At 47.1% G+C, this 17847-nt stretch overlaps 1 protein-coding gene across 3 annotated transcripts in view; it reads left to right on the plus strand.

Annotated features, from left to right (window-relative positions):
• The window catches only part of col7a1 (collagen, type VII, alpha 1), a 404499-nt gene that overhangs the window by 351992 nt on the left and 34660 nt on the right, over positions 1-17847 (plus strand). For all 3 annotated transcript variants that reach the window (XM_072473023.1, XM_072473021.1, XM_072473022.1), the window contains exons 98-107: positions 196-255; positions 3212-3337; positions 5729-5800; positions 7426-7461; positions 7560-7619; positions 8837-8881; positions 8971-9006; positions 11426-11461; positions 15324-15380; positions 15491-15562. In XM_072473023.1, the coding sequence (XP_072329124.1) occupies positions 196-255; positions 3212-3337; positions 5729-5800; positions 7426-7461; positions 7560-7619; positions 8837-8881; positions 8971-9006; positions 11426-11461; positions 15324-15380; positions 15491-15562 (600 nt within the window). The remainder of the gene's footprint in view (positions 1-195; positions 256-3211; positions 3338-5728; positions 5801-7425; positions 7462-7559; positions 7620-8836; positions 8882-8970; positions 9007-11425; positions 11462-15323; positions 15381-15490; positions 15563-17847) is intronic.

Here is a 17847-nt window from a genome sequence, read left to right on the forward strand (position 1 = left end):
TGATAAGGCCATGAGCGTGAAGCTGAGACTCTGCATACACGTTCAGCACCAAACGAACCATTGGACGAACCATGCACCACAATTGAACTTTCTCTTTCAGTTAGTTAGACGGCTGAAAATGTAGTGAATCACCGACTCATAAAACTGCTCGGTACTAACATCTCTGAATTTATCTTCCAATTTTCTTCAACATAGGGTCACGCAGGTGTTGGATTGCAAGGCCCAACAGGCCAACCTGGACCTTCAGGACTTAAGGTGATTGTTGTATTGAATAATTGTTTCTGGATTTTCTCTGATACCCTTTTGCAGTTTCTCATGTTCTCCTCCTCAAACCATCAGCCAAACCCGGCAACTTGTGATAAAGTCGGATTTTCAAATTAAAAGCTGTAGCGGCGGAATCTGATTCAGAGTATTTTGTCTATGCACATTCAAACCCCACACAGATACAGTGAGACTGTTAATATTTGGTGTGTTACAAGTTGCTGAACGTCTGCCAAGCTCCCATTAAGAAGTGCAAACAATTAGCTCAAATTGGGCAAGGTTGTTTGTGGGAAATGTTTTTCTCTGGCAATGGTTTTATTGACGATGTGTCGAGAATCTTATTTTAAAGCAAGGAAGTTAGATGAAGAGCCAAACAGGAAACCAGCAAGTTTGGAAAAGGGAAAAGATAATCATAGAATCATAGAATTTACAGTGCTGAAGGAGGCCATTCGGCCCATCGAGTCTGCACTGGCCCTTGGAAAGAGCACTCCACTTAAGCCCACACCCTATCCCAGTAACCTCACCCAACCTCTTTGGACACTAAGGGCAATTTAGCATGGCCAATCCACCTAACCTGCACATCTTTGGACTGTGGGAGGAAACCGGAGCACCCGGAGGAAACCCATGCAGACGCGGGGAGAATGTGCAGACTCCGCACAGACAGTGACCCAAGCCGGGAATCCAACCTGGGATCCTGGAGCTGTGAAGAAACTGTGCCAACCACTATGCTACCGCGCTGCCCACAAATTAAACACCCGATTGCGTGATCCCAAGTTTGTCCTTTTTTTCTGAAAGTCTGTGAATTGTAGGATGAAGAAAAGACTGAGGAAAGGAATGGATTCCACTGTTGTAAAGGTTGGGGATCGAATCAGTTCAAATGGGAGTGGGAGATTGTTGTAGTTCCATCGTAGCTTCTGAAACTAAGCCTGTCTCGAACCTCCGAAGATCAGTTATTAGCCTCTATAGGCCGGGGGGCTGGCTTAGCTCTGTGGGCTGGACAGTTGGTTTATGATGCAGAGCGAAGCCAGTGGCACAGGTTCAATCCGGCCGAGGTTATTTATGAGCGCCCCGTCTTCTCAACCTTGCCTCTCGCCTGAGGTGTGGTGATCCTCAGGTTAAATCACCACCAGTCAGCTCTCCCCCTCAACGGGGAAAGCAGCCTATGGTCGTCTGGGATTATGGCAACATTACTTATGAGTGAAGAACACTGCAGCATACAATTACAATCTGGATCGCTTGGCAAGGAATGGATGCAATTGGATAGGTTACTCATTTTGCATTCTGTCCAATTTTAATTTTGGCTGAAGCCAAATCGATCGAAATGTCAAATGGGTAGCCTATCCCATCCAGCCCTTTTCCTCCCCAGTGGGATTCAGTTTCAGTTCCTTCCCTCTCCAACAATGAAATCAAGGTAGTAACTGACATTCGCCCGTTCCAGAGGCTTGTGCACTAAATCAGGGCTGATGTTCCCTGTGGACTGCTCAGAGAGTGCTGCACTGTTGGAGGTGCTGACTTTTAATCAGACATTACACCAAGGCCCCATCTACCCACTCAGATGGATTCAAAATATTCTGTGGCCCTATCTGCAACAAGAGCAGGAGAGTACCGACTGGTGCCTGGTCAATATTTATCCCTCAATCTACATTACTTTAAAAAAAAGCAGAATATCTGAACATCATCTCGTTACTGTGAGTGAGAACTTGCTGTTTACATATTGGTGGATATATTTCCTGCATTTTCAACAATGACGATGCTTCAAAAGTGTTTCATTGGTTTTAAAGCACTTTGGGGAGTTCGAAGGCACTACAAATGTCCACTGTTTTAAAGATAAAACGTCATCACATCCCTGCTTAATGGGGAATGTATTCTACAATGCCATTTACCAGAGCCAAAGCTTCCCTTATGAAGGTCTTGACAATCCCCGTGCTCCACCAACACCGAAACACTGTCAGAAAGACGGTCGAGTAATTTTCAGCACCATTTATCCTGGACAGCTCCAATGAAATGAAAATCGCTTATTGTCACAAGTAGGCTTCAAATGAAGTTACTGTGAAAAGCCCCTAGTCGCCACATTCCGGCGCCTGTTCAGGGAGGCTGGTACGGGAATTGAACCGTGCTGCTGGCCTGCCTTGGTCTGCTTTAAAAGCCAGCTATTTAGCCCTGTGCTAAACCAGCCCCTGAATGCTTGGTAGGTTTTCCCCCCCTAATGATCCAACCTAAGGATTTCTGCTTCCCCTCACCTTCAGGCCAAGGCCTTTTCCTTTGGATCAGAGAGATGTGGGGCAGGAGATGGGATGCATAGACAGAAGCAGAATGCAACTTGCCATTTCCCTCCCTCCCTGGTGGGGGAGCGAAGTTATCATCACCCGTGCGGCCTGTTGCTGTTCCTAGTGCATTTGTGCAACTAAGAAAAATGGGGGCTATTGCTGTGTCTCCAAGCCAGCCCAGAGCACTGGTTACTGGGTCTGCTCACTAGACCCTGCCATGGGGTGATCAGAGATCAGTGAAGGGATCATTAAAGCAAATATTTCATTTTCCAAGTGTGACTGTGCAACTGGTCCCAACAACGGAATAGTGGAATGCAATCTCGAAAGCCTGTTAGATTTTTGTTGAAACAGGCAATTCTCAGGCCACCACTTTTTCCCACTGAAGCAAGACCCCCTGCCATAAGAATAGTGTCACTCACCACCACCCCCCCCCCCACCCCCCACTCCAAGACTGATGACACCAGCCCACCTCAACAGACAGTTGACACCTACCCCTCTTCCTCACTTCTCCACCCCCTCCCACTCCACTCCACAGCTTGGTAATACAGCCCACACCAGAGCTTAGCTCAATTAAACAGTCAGGGAGAGTGAATAATCTTGGCCACAGACTGTTAACATTACATTGTTAGACCTTTTTACATCAAAGTGAGGTAACAAGATATTTGATTGTTTACTATTTTCAGGGTGACCTTGGTTTCCCAGGACCAGCTGGCCCTCCAGGACTGCGAGGACCCATAGGTGCCTCTGGACAGCCGGGCCTAAGAGGTGAAGTTGGACTACCAGGACCACAGGGACCAGCAGCAGAGAGGGTAATGTGGCGGCCGACTCTCAATACCATTTACAACTTGGCTTTAACCAAAAGCGGAGAGGGTGCCAATAGCGGTAATGTCACTGGACCAGTAATCCAAAGGCCTATGAAAATGAAATGAATGAATGAATGAAATGAATGAAAATCGCTTATTGTCGCAAGTAGGCTTCAAATGAAGTTACTGTGAAAAGCCCCTAGTTCGCCACATTCCGGCGCCTGTTCGGGGAGGCTGTTACTGCTATGGGTTCAAATCGCACCACGACAGCAGGTGGAATTTAATTTCAATTCTCTGCAATGGTGACCATGGTAGCTATCGTCAATTGTCGTTAAAAAAACCCAACCTGAATTGTCATTAAAAACCCACCTGGTCCCCATTAAGGAGCGAAATCTGCCACCTTCGTTTGGCCTGTACGTGATTCCAGCCCTGCAATAATGTGGTTGACTCTGAAATGCCATCTGAAATGGCATGGTGAGGCACTCTGTTCAAGGGAAATGAGGGATGGGCAACAGATGCTGGACTTGCCAGCGATGCCCACACACAGAGAACGGTCAAAGTTTGGGGTTTTGTTTTTGTCGTTTTAGCAAGATGTGCCAGGCTTCGCAAATGCCTGGTGAGTGAAATAAACTCTGTTATCTAACCACATCACGTGAGTTGACGGTGTAGATTTGCAGCGGAGATTTGCAGTTGTTGCAGCAAATGTCAAACCTGTGAGATCTGCGGCCACTTCTGTCCGCAGTACGGCAAAGAAGGAAAGCATTCTGCTCATCTATCTCTGTCAGCTCCTTGACAAGCTATTTAATTACTCCCACTCCCCTGCTCTCTCCTCGGAGCCTTGCAAATGTTTCTACTTAAGGTTACAGTAAATCCAATTGCCTTCAGATAATTATCATTCAATCTGCTTCCATCGTCATTTTAGGAAATATGTTCCGGATCAACACATTGACAATTCACTGAACAAAAAGATAAATTCCCCTCATTCCCCCTCTGATTCTTTTGCTAATTCTCTTAAATCTGTGTCCACTGGTTTCCAAAGCCGCCATTTACCAGTTTGAGACAAATGTGAGTAACATCTGCTTGAAAGACTGACCATGAAATACATTTTCACTATGAAGCCTTTTCAACTCCAGGACATTCTCCCATGAGACAGCATCTTGTGCCTGACGCTGGCTATCTGGAAGGAACAAAGAACAATACAGCACAGGAACAGGCCCTTCGGCCCTCCAAGCCTGTACCGGTCATGATGCCACCCTTGGCCAAAACCCCCAGCATTTCCTGGTGCTGTATCCCTCTATGCCCATCCTATCCATGTATTTGTCGAGATCATTCTATTAAATGTCCCATTGTTTCTGCGTGACACAAGGCAGCACTCTCACATCACTTGGTGTCTCTCGGTTACACTCCGTTTGCTTTCGAATCGCTGGTTAGTTGTAAGAAGGGCGCAGACACCTCAGGCGAGCATGGAGGCAGGTGGGTGTGTAAATTCGCACCACAGGCCAGACTTGCCGGCGAAATTCATCCCGTGCCTTTTTCCCAGAGGTCAGATAGGGATCAGGAGGGTTACTCACCAGCAAATAGTGTGTACTCAGTGAAGGCAAAGCCATTAAGCACTATGCTCAGAGACTGGCTGGGATTTTTCCAAGCCGGGAATTCACCAGGCTCCTGGATGCATTGGAGACTAGGACAGTTACCTGGAGGCAATCGCCCAGCAGCAGAACAGGGTTCAGTGTCACGGGCAGGTCTGGAGGCCCTCCCAACTTGCTCGGGCATCGATGTGGCCACAGAGCGCTTTGTGGAGAGGTCCACAATCTTATTGAATGTCGGAGCAGTTTGGAGGGGCCGAGTGGCCTCCTCCTGTTCATAATTCATATGAGCCTACTCTCTCGTCATTAACTGGCCAATTCAGGGAAAATCACTGAGGGTGACTGTTCCCCACACAGTGCGGGGTTGTGACCTCCACTTGACCCTGGCAATAGGTTTCCAACTCAAACCCCAAAACCTTGCCCCTTTCGTGAGAGGGCTGCACAGATGAGACGGGAATAGCAAGCTCTGGTACGAAGCTGGTAGTGAAATGGCCACAATAGACTCTCTGGTTTCTTGTCTAAGTAGCCATTCTCCAGGAGTAAATCCAGACAGTGTGGTCGGCAGACTGTTAAACCACAAGGATATTGCAAATGAGGCTCAACTTGTTACTATCCCACACTCACACTCCCCTGCACTCCAGAAAGATTCACTTGAATAGTATCCAGGAGTGAGAGCCTTGTTTGAACCTTTCCTCTGGTTAACGCAAGTGGTTGTGAACAATTTTATTCAACATTTAGAAAAAATATTTTTTTTTGTATTGACAATGCTCAATTACAAATCTATTCTTTAAATGATTTATTGTTACTTAAGGGCTCGCCTGGATTTCCAGGGAGAGATGGAGCCAATGGTCCACCCGGCCCCCCTGGGCTTCCAGGATTGCAGGTTAGTGAACGATAACTATGAGTGTCATGTGTTTATATTAGCTGTGGGGAGTTAGTAGCACTTTCGTCCCCGAACCCAAAGGTTGTGGGTTCGAATCCCACACCAGAAGATTGAATGCAAAATCTAGGCTACGGCTCCTGTGCCGGAGACTGAGGGAGTGTTGTAATCTACCGTGCGGTTAAGTGTAGTCTCGTATGCACTTTAACTTAGTAGAAATTTAAGCGACACGTCTCGGGTGCGAAATGAAATCTTTTGAAATTAAATGAAAATTGCTTATTGTCATAAGTAGGCTTCAAATGAAGTTACTGTGAAAAGCCCCTAGTTGCCACATTCCGGCGCCTGTTCGGGGAGGCTGTTACGGGAATCGAACCGTGCTGCTGGCCTGCCTTGGTCTGCTTTCAAAGCCAGCGATTTAGACCTGTGCTAAACAGCCCCTCATCTAAGAGTTAGAGTGGAAATATGAAAATACGAAATAAGGATAGCGAGTAGTTAGATAAAAGTTACAGAGTGATCCCAGAGTGAAAATGGCTGCCCAGACCTCTATCTTTAAGGAAAATGTTATCAGTCTGACTCCATTAATTCCTACCCCTGTAATGTGCTGATTGGCTTGGATGAGTCTCAAATGCATTTGATTGGATGGTTAGTTGTCAATCATCAATGTGCAGCATAGATGTGAATATGTTGCATCTTTGGGTGTTTGCTGTGTGTTGGAATGTGACTTACACTTTTTATCAGATCTGGTTTCTGCTGACTGCTATACTATTCACATTTTGAACAATGGGAGATTCATGTTAACTCATGGTGCACATTTTGACCTTCATTGAATTGTTTCACTTGCTTCTAGTTAGACTGCAGATGTTTCAAATCCATGCTTTTATTATTGCAAGCTATACACTTTTGTAATCTGAGGTTGTGTTTGCAGTCTTATGATGGAATTCATTTTAAAAATGAATTTTGACATGGGCTTTAGTATTTACATCAAAATGGCTAAATCAATGATCCTTTTACCTATCAGAAATAGCTGGTTCTGTTCAGTGAGGCCTGCACTTTCGGAGTTGCAAATCTTCCTGGTGAGAAAGGTCCCATCTGTCCTCTTGGGTGGATACAAGAGAGCACATGCCACTCATGGAGGAAGTGTTCATCTCAGTGTAATCATCCTTCAACCAACAGCATCAATGAAACGGGTGGTCTGGTTATGCTTGTGGGATCTTGCTGTGCGCAATTCATCCGCCACAAAGGAAATACTTCATGGGCTTTGGTGAAGAAGTTTGGAATATCCTGGGTCGTCAGAGATGCAATATGAATTGAAGGCGTTAGAACGCATGTAGAATGTCAAATGTTAAGCTTACATTACTCTTAGTTCAGGGAAATTTCCCATCTGCGTGTGCTGGGCATTCTTTGAAAAGATACCAGTAAGCGCGATCTTCGGAATGCCAACTTGCTCATGCAGCTCGCAGTCAGAGGATAGAAGGACCTCACTGTGTCCCCGGCAGTATAAGGGATAAGAGTTGTTTAGATTCATGATATTTGAAACAAACAAAAATTTGAAGTAAATAAAAGGAAGGGATTTATGATGGAATTAAAACTGAGCTCTGATTAACACAAAATGCAAATGTTTTATTCAGGGTTTGCCAGGACCAGCTGGGCTACAAGGTATAAAGGTAAGAACCAGAATTCAGTTCCCCTTCATCTCCCACCATTCTTTTAAATTTCCGATTAACCTATTATTCCTGTGCTTTTTGTTTTAATTTCTTTTCAGGGTGAAACTGGGGCAGGAATGCCTGGAACGAGAGGAGAAAGAGGAGATCCAGGACCCAGGGTATGACAACCTTTTACTCCTGCTAGAAGCGACATCCATTCATACACAGGGATTCATTCTCTGCAAACAAAAGGAATCTGTCCAAGCCTATCCCTTTTTTGAACTACCCAGTGGCTTGGGGAGCCTATAGTCCCTCATTGCCTTCTCCATGACAACGCTTAAGCCAATCATATACTGGCAACTAATCAATACCCGTTTCCCCTGCCGTGTAAATTGTTATGATCCTTTGAAATTTGGCATTCTTCCATTTGTCCTGATGAGTGCAAGATGAAAAGTTTCAGCAAGATATCTCTCTTTTCAGCAATATTCAGACCCTTTTTTTTTAAGAGGTGCATTTTAAAATTGTGGTTATGATTTTAAGTTTGAACCCTGTGATGTTGGCATCGCTGACAAAGTCATGATTTAGTCCCCATCCCCAATTGCTCTTGAGATATAACTGGGAAGTCGCTGCAGGACAAAGCGATCAATCACTTGCCCTCTTCCCGCTATCCTTTTATTCCACTCGACCTTTCCAATCAAGTCCTCCAACATTGTCCAAAGTGCTGGAAATGTATTTTGATATTTACTGTGATGCGTTAAGGATAGCAAAACCGTCACAGCAATATGTGAACCCTGACGGACGTTCAGGGTGGCAGATGATGGCGGCTCTGATTAACTTTAACTCAAAGGCCTGAGGCTAGTTTACGATTCATGTCAACAGTAGCTTGGTGTCTAGCACTCTTGAGTCAGAAGATTCTGGGTTGAAGTCTCACTCCAGAAGGCTGAGCACACAATCTTGGCTGGCGCCCCGGTGCAGTGCCGAGGGAGTGTGGTGCTGCACTGTTGGAGGTGCTGTCTTTCAGATGAAATGCTGAACTGTGGGCCCGTCTGCCCCCTCAGGCGAACGTCAAAGATCCTATGGTCACTAATTCGAATATGAGCAGGGAACTTATCCCCGATGTCTTGGGCCAATAGTCAATCGCCGTGAGAAAAACAGATTATCCAGTCATTATCACTTTGCTGTGTGGGAGCTCCATGTGCGCAAATTGGTTGCCAAGAGGCCCACATTAAAACAGTGGCTTCATTTCAACGCTCCCTTATTGGCTGTTCCATGCTCGGGGTCATCCAGAGCTAGTGAAAGAAGCCATATCAATGCAAATCCTTCTTTATTTCCTTTTTTCCCTTGGCGTTTAACCAATTTTAAGTCTTATTCACTTATATTATTGTTGACTCCATAGGGTGAAGATGGAAGACCCGGTTTGATAGGAGAACGAGGACTACCAGTAATTACTCTATTTTAATGATTTTTTCATAAAATTCTGCTGTGCCTCCCCGAGCTTTTATTTTAAACCATATTCCGTTGTCTCATCAGGGGTCTTCTGGTAGCCGAGGAGAAATTGGGCTCAAAGTAAGTGTGTTTATGAGAGATATTCTGTAAGATATTTTTTTTTCACTAATAAAGTGGGCAGCACGGTAGCATAGTGGTTAGCACAATTGCTTCACAGCTCCAGGGTCCCAGGTTCGATTCCCGGCTTGGGTCACTGTCTGTGCGGAGTCTGCACGTTCTCCCCGTGTCTGCGTGGGTTTCCTCCGGGTGCTCCGGTTTCCTCCCACAGTCCAAAGATGTGCAGGTTAGGTGGATTGGCCATGATAAATTTCCCTTAGTGTCCAAAATTGCCCTTAGTGTTGGGTGGGGTTACTGGGTTATGGGGATAGGGTGGAGGTGTGGGCTTGGGTAGAGTGCTCTTTCCAAGAGCCGGTGCAGACTCGATGGGCCAAATGGCCTCCTTCTGCACTGTTAAATTCTATGAAAAATGGCAGTAGGGAAGGGATTTAGGTGACACAGTTTAAACAAAAAATTCCATGGAGCCACCTAGTGACCAAGGACTACAATGACACCATAACAGTTCAAAATCAGAAAATTGTTGACATAGCAATTTTCAATGGTTAATGTTGGCTGAGACTTTAGGTCAGTTTTGTGGAGGGGGAAGGCAGTGGGAGGCAAGATTCAGAGAGCTCCAGGGAAGGACCCCTGAGCCCACATGAAGTCATTTTTTAAAATCCCGTCCTGAGATCTCTTCAGCTCCGGCACCAGTGGAACTGGTCTGGATGCAGTGCTCAGTCTCCATCCTAAAATACCATTCAGGGTCCAATAAACATCATGGGGCACCATTTGCACATTATATGTGGCAGACTGCCTGAAACTCACAAACATTTTGGTCACCTCATGATTTACCCTCTAGGGAAGGCAGGTTGCTGAGGTTATTACTGCTGTAATGCCATTAATCCCATTTGAGGCCATTAACTTTCAATTTCAATGGGTTCAAGTCCCCACCCCAACATCTAAACTTAAAAGCAGGAAATCCTGAAAGTGCACAGAAGACCAGGAAACCTCCAGAAGAGTAAAGATTGTTTCAGCGAAGACCCTTCGCTCCAAACGAGCCAGCCCTGATGACGAACCAGATTTAGGAAGTCTCCATATCTTCCTCCTTCAAATATTAGTTAACTTTGTGACCTCATTTACACTGAGTGACAGAGATGGAACAGAAATGAACCATGGATCTCCACCACTAAAGATTTAGGCTTGACTCCAGCATTCTTTCTATCTGTCTCTACCCTTCTGCCTGTCTGCCAGTCTCTTGCCCCTCCCCTGCTCTCTGTCTGTGACTCTCTCTTTAACTTCCTCTCTTTCTGCACTCTGCCTCATTGGGTTTGTCCTCTCCTCCAGTCTCTGCCTCCCTCACCTTCATCCCTTTCTCCAATTTCTCTCCTCTTTCCGTTTCACTGTCTCGCCTTGTGTTTCTTCCACCCCATTTCTCCATTTATCACTTCCCCCTTGGATTCCATCCCTCTACAGGTTACTTTGACTCTCACCCATTCTGTCACTCACCCTATGCCTGACCTTCTGTCCTTTTTGTTTCTCGCCCTGTTTTGTTTCCCTGGCTTCATTCAGCTGATTGGGAAGCGAGCGATAATGTCCGTTTTCGTTGTATCTCATTTGATTTGCATGTTCCGCCTGGCAATTAATAACCGGCTGGACCAACGACAGAGCAGAGCATTAGTTTGTGTTCTGAGTTATGCTTTCCCTCGATTATTTTCTCGCAGTGTGGGGTAAACGATGCCTCCGTATCAGGATGCTTAATTCTAACTTAAACCACTCAGCAGGTAAAATCCAGCAGAGTGTAAATCAGGCAGCTTATCTCATCCCCTTACTTACCTGGTTTAGGATGGAATGAGCCTCATAGAAATAAGTAGGAAAATTGATCTTGAATTTAGAGAACAACAGCAGCATGTAGATAGCTCACTAAAAGAAAGACTATCAGAATGGCTGGAAGCCATGGTAGGAATTATTGGTGATTTGGTACATTTCTTGACTGTTCGGGTCCCTCAATATCAAAGTTAATCAATTCCCGTCCAGTGTACAAGTCAGGGTTTTAAAAAGTCATTCTGAGGATATGAGTGTCACCAGCAAGTCTGCCATTGGTTACCCAGCCCAATTTCCCCTTGCGAAGGTGCGCCCATGGTGCTGTTAATGTGGGGTTTCAGGTTTTGACCCAGCAGTGATGGTGGGGTGACCAATATATGTCCCCAAGTCGGGGAGCTGGAGGAGAGCCAGCAGGTGATGGTGTCCCCATGCGCCTGTTGTCCTTGTCTGTGGAGGTCACACATTTGGGAAGTGTTGCTAAAGAAGCCTAGGTGGGTTACTGCGATGTAGATGCACACTGCAGCCACTATGCATCGGTGGTGGTGGTGGGGGAGATTTTTTTTAAAGCCAGGCATAAGAAGACAATGCAGGCCCTAAAACTAAATTAGTGTTTGTGTTTTAGGGCGATACTGGATCTGTTGGACAGAAAGGAGAGAAGGTAGGTGGGAGCTTCATTGAACACGAGCATGAAATGTTATCAACCAACATCTACTTGTGAATCAAGAGTTCCTGCATCTCACATTTGTCTGCCACACTGGAAAATCACACTTCCAAGTGTCACGTTCCTTTACAAAATAATCTTAAATGGAAAGATGATGGTATATTTCTCTATGTTATAAGGACAATGGGCAGGATTCTCCCTTACCCGGCGGGGCGGGGGGTTCCGGCGTAATGGAGTGGCGGAAGTCTCCGCACCTTTAGGGGCCAAGCCCTCACCTTGAGGGGCTAGGCCCGTGGCAGAGCGGTTTCCGCTCCACCGGCTGGCGGGAAAGGCCTTTGGCGCCACGCCAGCCGACGCCGAAAGATCTGCGCCGGGCGACGCGGGTCGGTGCATGCGCGGGAGCATCAGCGGCTGCTGACGTCATCCCCGCGCATGCGCAGGGGAGGGGGGTCTCTTCCGCCTCTGCCATAGTGAAGACCATGGCGAAGGCGGAAGAAAAAGAGTGCCCCCACGGCACAGGCCCGTCCGCGGATCGGTGGGCCCCGATCGCGGGCCAGGCCACCGTGGGGGTACCCCCTGGGGCCAGATCACCCGAGCCCCCCTCCCAGGACCCCGGAGGCAGCCCGCGCCGCCTTGTCTCGCCGTTCAAAAGGTGGTTTAATCCACGCTGGCGGGACAGGCATTCCAGCAGCGGGACTTCGGTCCATCACGGGCCGGAGAATCGGCTGGGGTGGGACCGGTGCTGTGCGATTCCCACCCCCGCCGACCGGCACGGCGCGATTTCCGCCCCCCCCCCCCCCCCCTGAGCTCTGGTGGCGGAGACTTCGGGACACGGCGGGGGCGGGATTCACGCCTGCCCCTGGCGATTCTCCGACCCGGCGGGGTGTCGGAGAATCCCGCCCCATATTATCCAATGCGTAAGAATTCAAGTCATTGTTGGGGCAAATTGGAGAGAGCTTTACCTTGCAAATAACTACCATAATCTGACTCGGGTCATAGAGACACTACTGTGGCACAGAAGGAGGCTATTCGGCCCATGAGTCCATGCCAGCTCTCTGAAGAGCAACCCAATCGCCCACATTCCACTCCCACTCTATCCCTGTAGCTTTGCAAGTTTATTGCCCTCAAGAGCCCATTCAATTTCCCTTTGACAACCTTCCATCACTCTGGTAAGCAGTGAACAACCTTCCATCACTCTGGCAGGCAGTAAGTTCCAGATCATTACCATTTGTTGTGTAAAGAAAGTTCTTCCTCACCTCCCCTCTTACCCAAAACGTTAAATCTGCATCCCCAGCCTTTGTATCATCAGCTAGTGGAAACAGCCTTTCTTTGTTTACTTGACCTAAATCTGTTATAATCTTGATCAAACCTCCACCCAGCCTCCTTTCCTCCATGGGGAACAACCTCGGCTTCTCCAACCTAACTTTGTAGCTAAAATCCCTCGAATCACTCGAGTAAATCTCCTCTGCACCCCCTCAAGGAACTTCACATCCTTTCCGAAAGAGTGGTGGCCAGAACCTGGACAATGCCCCAGTTGCAGCTTGAACAAGAGCTTGGCAATAGTTCAGCATACCCTGACCACTTTTGTATGAAATTGCTGAAGCCCTGGCTTCATACTACTCTCTCAATATGCCTTGCCACCTTCAAAGATCTATGCCCATGAACCCGCAGGTCACTCTGTCCCCGCACAATCTTTAGAACTGTGCCATTCCACATATATTGCTTCCCCCGTTCTCTTCTGCCAAAATGCACCACTTTACATTTCTATGTATTAAGTTGCATCTGTAACCGATCTGCACCTTCTGCCCATTGATGTATGGCCTGTTGTAGTTGAATGGTATTATCCTTATCCTTTGCCACACCTTCATGTTTGGCACCCACTAACCCTTGGGGAAGACCACCGTCTACCATCCCCCAGTCCCAATTAAAAAAAAAAAAATTTAGATTACCCATTTCATTTTTTCCAATTAAGTGGCAATTTAGCGTGGCCAATCTACCTAGCATGCACATCTTTGGGTTGTGGGGGTGAAACCCACGCAGATAGGGGGAGAATGTGCAAACTCCACATGGATGGTGACCCAGAGCCGGGATCGAACCTGAGACCTCGGCGCCGCGAGGCAGCAGTGTTAACCACTGCACCATTCTTCCATCCTTTCTTGAACAGATGTGCCACATTTGCCGTTCTCCAATCCTCTGGCACCTCCCCTATGTCTAGGGGAGATTGGAAGGTGGTGGCAAGCTCTTCCACTTCCTCCACCCCCATTTCTCCGAGGAAACTGAGATGCAAGCCATCTGGACCAGATGACTTATCAACTCCAGACATAGTCCCCCCACTTCCCATACATCGCGCCTGTCAATTTTCACCCCATCCATTACCTCTACCACCTCCACTTCTACCGATGTTTTTGTCCACATACGCGTACTAGAACAAAGAACAAAAAACAAAGAAAAGTACAGCACAGGAACAGGCCCTTCGGCCCTCCAAGCCCGTGCCGACCATGCTGCCTGTCTAAACTAAAATCTTCTACACTTCCTGGGTCCGTATCCATCCTATTCATGTATTTGTCAAGATGCCCCTTAAATGTCACTATCGTCCCTGCTTCCACCACCTCCTCCGGCAGTGAGTTCCAGGCACCCACTACATTCTGTGTAAAAAACTTGCCTCGTACATCTCCTACATCTCCTCTAAACCTTACCCCTCGCACCTCAAACCTATGCCCCCTAGTAATTGATCCCTCTACCCTGGGGAAAAGCCTCTGTCTATGCCCCTCATAATTTTGTAGACCTCTATCAGGTCGCCCCTCAACCTCCGTCGTTCCAGTGAGAACAAACCGAGTTTATTCAACCGCTCCTCATAGCTAATGCCCTCCATACCAGGCAACATCCTGGTAAATCTCTTCTGCACCCTCTCTAAAGCCTCCACATCCTTCTGGTAGTGTGGAGACCAGAATTGAACACTATACTCCAAGTGTGGCCTAACTAAGGTTCTATACAGCTGCAACATGACTTGCCAATTCTTATACTCAATGCCCCGGCCAATGAAGGCAAGCATGCCGTATGCCTTCTTGACTACCTTCTCCACCTGTGTTGCCCCTTTCAGTGACCTGTGGACCTGTACACCTAGATCTCTCTGACTTTCAATACTCTTGAGGGATCTACCATTCACTGTATATTCCCTACCTGCATTAGACCTTCCAAAATGCATTACCTCACATTTGTCCGGATTAAACTCCATCTGCCATCTCTCCGCCCAAGTCTCCAAACAATCTAAATCCTGCTGTATCCTCTGACAGTCCTCATCGCTATCCGCAAGTCCACCAACGTTTGTGTCGTCTGCAAACTTACTAATCAGACCAGTTACATTTTCCTCCAAATCATTTATATATACTACGAACAGCAAAGGTCCCAGCACTGATCCCTGCGGAACACCACTAGTCACAGCCCTCCAGTTAGAAAAGCACCCTTCCATTGCTACTCTCTGCCTTCTATGACCTCGCCAGTTCTGTATCCATCTTGCCAGCTCACCCCTGATCCCATGTGACTTCACCTTTTGTACCAGTCTACCATGAGGGACCTTGTCAAAGGCTGGCATCAATCTCACAAACTAAACATAGTCCGACCCCCAGCACAGAGCATCCCTTATCTTGAATTTAGACAAACTTTGAAAAACAGATTTCATTTGATAATCTCTCCTGTGGAAAGCATCGATGTACTTCTCTATGTTAAAAGGGCAAAATATCCAACGTATAATAATTCTGTTCATTGAAACCTTGCTCTTCATATCATATCTGCTGCAGCCTGTGTTAAGAGACTCAATGTTAGGGAATTCTGACAAACATACTTATCTTTCCTCATACAGGGTGAAACAGTGCCTCTCCTTGGAACCCCGGGGCTCAAAGGAATCAAAGGAGAGTTTGTAAGGAAAAACTTTGGAAAACCTTGGCAGAAATACAAATATTTTTTGGGATGGAACAGGGGAAAGCTCAGTTTGGGATACTGATAAACGCGGATGTTTGTTTCTTATAGGGGGAGCGTGGGCAGAAAGGAGGTGAAGGACCAAAAGGAGTGAAAGGGGAAGAAGGACCACGGGGCGAGAAGGTACGTGCTCAGGTCGCACCGCTTGGCTGGACTCGTAATCCAGTGAACGAGAGTTCATATCCCGCCAGGGCAATTGGTGACAATTTGAATTCTGCTTTTAAAAACCTGAAAATAAAGTACAGATATTAGAACATAGAACATAGAACATTCCAGCGCAGTACAGGCCCTTCGGCCCTTAATGTTGCGCCGACCTGTGAAACCACTCTAAAGCCCATCTACACTATTCCTTTATCGTCCATATGTCTATCCAATGACCATTTGAATGCCCTTAGTGTTGGCGAGTCCACTACTGTTGCAGGCAGGGCATTCCACGCCCTTACTACTCTCTGAGTAAAGAACCTACCTCTGACATCTGTCCTGTATCTATCTCCCCTCAATTTAAAGCTATGTCCCCTCGTGCTAGACATCACCATCCGAGGAAAAAGGCTCTCACTGTCCATTGGCACTGTTGAAAGGGCTGGAGTTGGCCAGAGTTTTTTTTTTTTTTAATAAATGTTTTATTGAAAATTTTTTCCCAAACAACAATTTTTCCCCTCTTACAAAGCAAACGCAACAATAACAATACAGAAATTTTAAACAATACACAAGTAACAAAACCCCTTTATCTTTGACCTAAACTAAACCCCCCCTCCCCCCCCCCCCCTCCCCCTGGGTTGCTGCTGCTGGTCATCTGTCTTCCCTCTAACGTTCCCCTAGGTAGTCGAGAAATGGCTGCCACCGCCTGGTGAACCCTTGAGCCGATCCTCTCAGGGCAAACTTTATCTGCTCCAGTTTAATGAACCCCGCCATATCATTTACCCAGGCCTCCAGTCCGGGGGGTTTCGCCTCCTTCCACATGAGTAGGATCCTGCGCCGGGCTACTAGGGACGCAAAGGCCACAACGTCGGCCTCTTTCGCCTCCTGCACTCCCGACTCTTCCGCAACTCCAAATAGAGCTAACCCCCAGCCTGGTTTGACCCGGGCCCTCACCACCCGCGAAATCACTCCCGTCACTCCCTTCCAATACCCTTCCAGTGCCGGGCATGCCCAAAACATATGTGCGTGGTTTGCCGGGCTCCCGCCACACCTCCCACATTTGTCCTCCACTCCAAAGAACCTGCTCAATCTTGCTCCCGTTATGTGTGCTCTATGTAGCACCTTAAATTGAATCAGGCTAAGCCTGGCGCATGAGGAAGAGGAATTTACCCTGCTTAGGGCATCAGCCCACATACCCTCCTCTATCTCCTCCCCTAGTTCTTCTTCCCACTTTCCTTTTAGTTCGCCCACCGACTCCTCCCCCTCTTCCCTCATCTCTCGGTAAATCTCTGACACCTTGCCCTCTCCGACCCACACCCCTGAAAGCACCCTGTCCTGTATCCCCTGTGTCGGGAGCAATGGAAATTCCCTCACCTGTTGTCTAGTAAATGAGGAGTTGGCCAGAGTTGATTGGAGATGTAAATATAATGGTTGCAGCTCTCAACATGGGACAGACTGCTACAGGGGAACTGATGGTGTTGTGGTAATGTCACAGGTCTATTCATTCAGGTGTCCAGGCTAATGTATTAGGGGACACAAATGCCGCTGGTGAAATTTGAATTCAGTTCATAAATATGGCATTGTAAACTCCTCTCAGTGATGGTAACCATGAAACTAACATCAATTGCCACTTTAGGGAGGTATATCTGCCATCTTTACCTGGACACTAGACCCTAAGTAATGTAGTTGACTCTTAATTGCCCCTCTGAAATGGTCTTGCAAGCCACTCGGTTCAGTGACAATTAGGGATGTGATTGCCAATGATACCCATCACAAGACTTTCCACCATTGCCATTGCTCTTTAACGTCTATGTGGAAATCATGATAAAGGAGAGTGGTGAGATTTTCAGGTGACCAGGTCCTGGTGGCTGGAATAGCAGAAGATCTACAAATACTAATGGATAGAATGAATGCAGGGGTGAAAGTTTATGGAAATAAAATTAATGTAAAAAGGACAAAGGTTGTGAAGATTGGAAGAGGTAATGGTGGGAAAGGAGAGGTCAAGATGGATGGTCAACAGGTGGGACAGGTAAGTTCCAGCGAAGCCTCTTGTCAGAAGATGGTTACTGCAGTAAAGACACCAGACTAGCAAGTGTAAAGAATGCATTTTCCAAACAACGAGAATTGTTCGACTTAAGAACGTGGAGAGATCTTGGCTGGAATTGTCCTGCTGTTGAGGATTCCCTGTTCCCGGGGGTTTCCCGGCGGTACAGGATGAGGTCATTGGCAAATCCCATGGGCATGCGTCAGGAGTAGAGAATCCCGCCGCC

Source organism: Scyliorhinus torazame, chromosome 13 (genome assembly GCF_047496885.1).
Source record: "Scyliorhinus torazame isolate Kashiwa2021f chromosome 13, sScyTor2.1, whole genome shotgun sequence".
In the NCBI taxonomy this organism is placed as follows: Eukaryota; Metazoa; Chordata; class Chondrichthyes; order Carcharhiniformes; family Scyliorhinidae; genus Scyliorhinus; species Scyliorhinus torazame.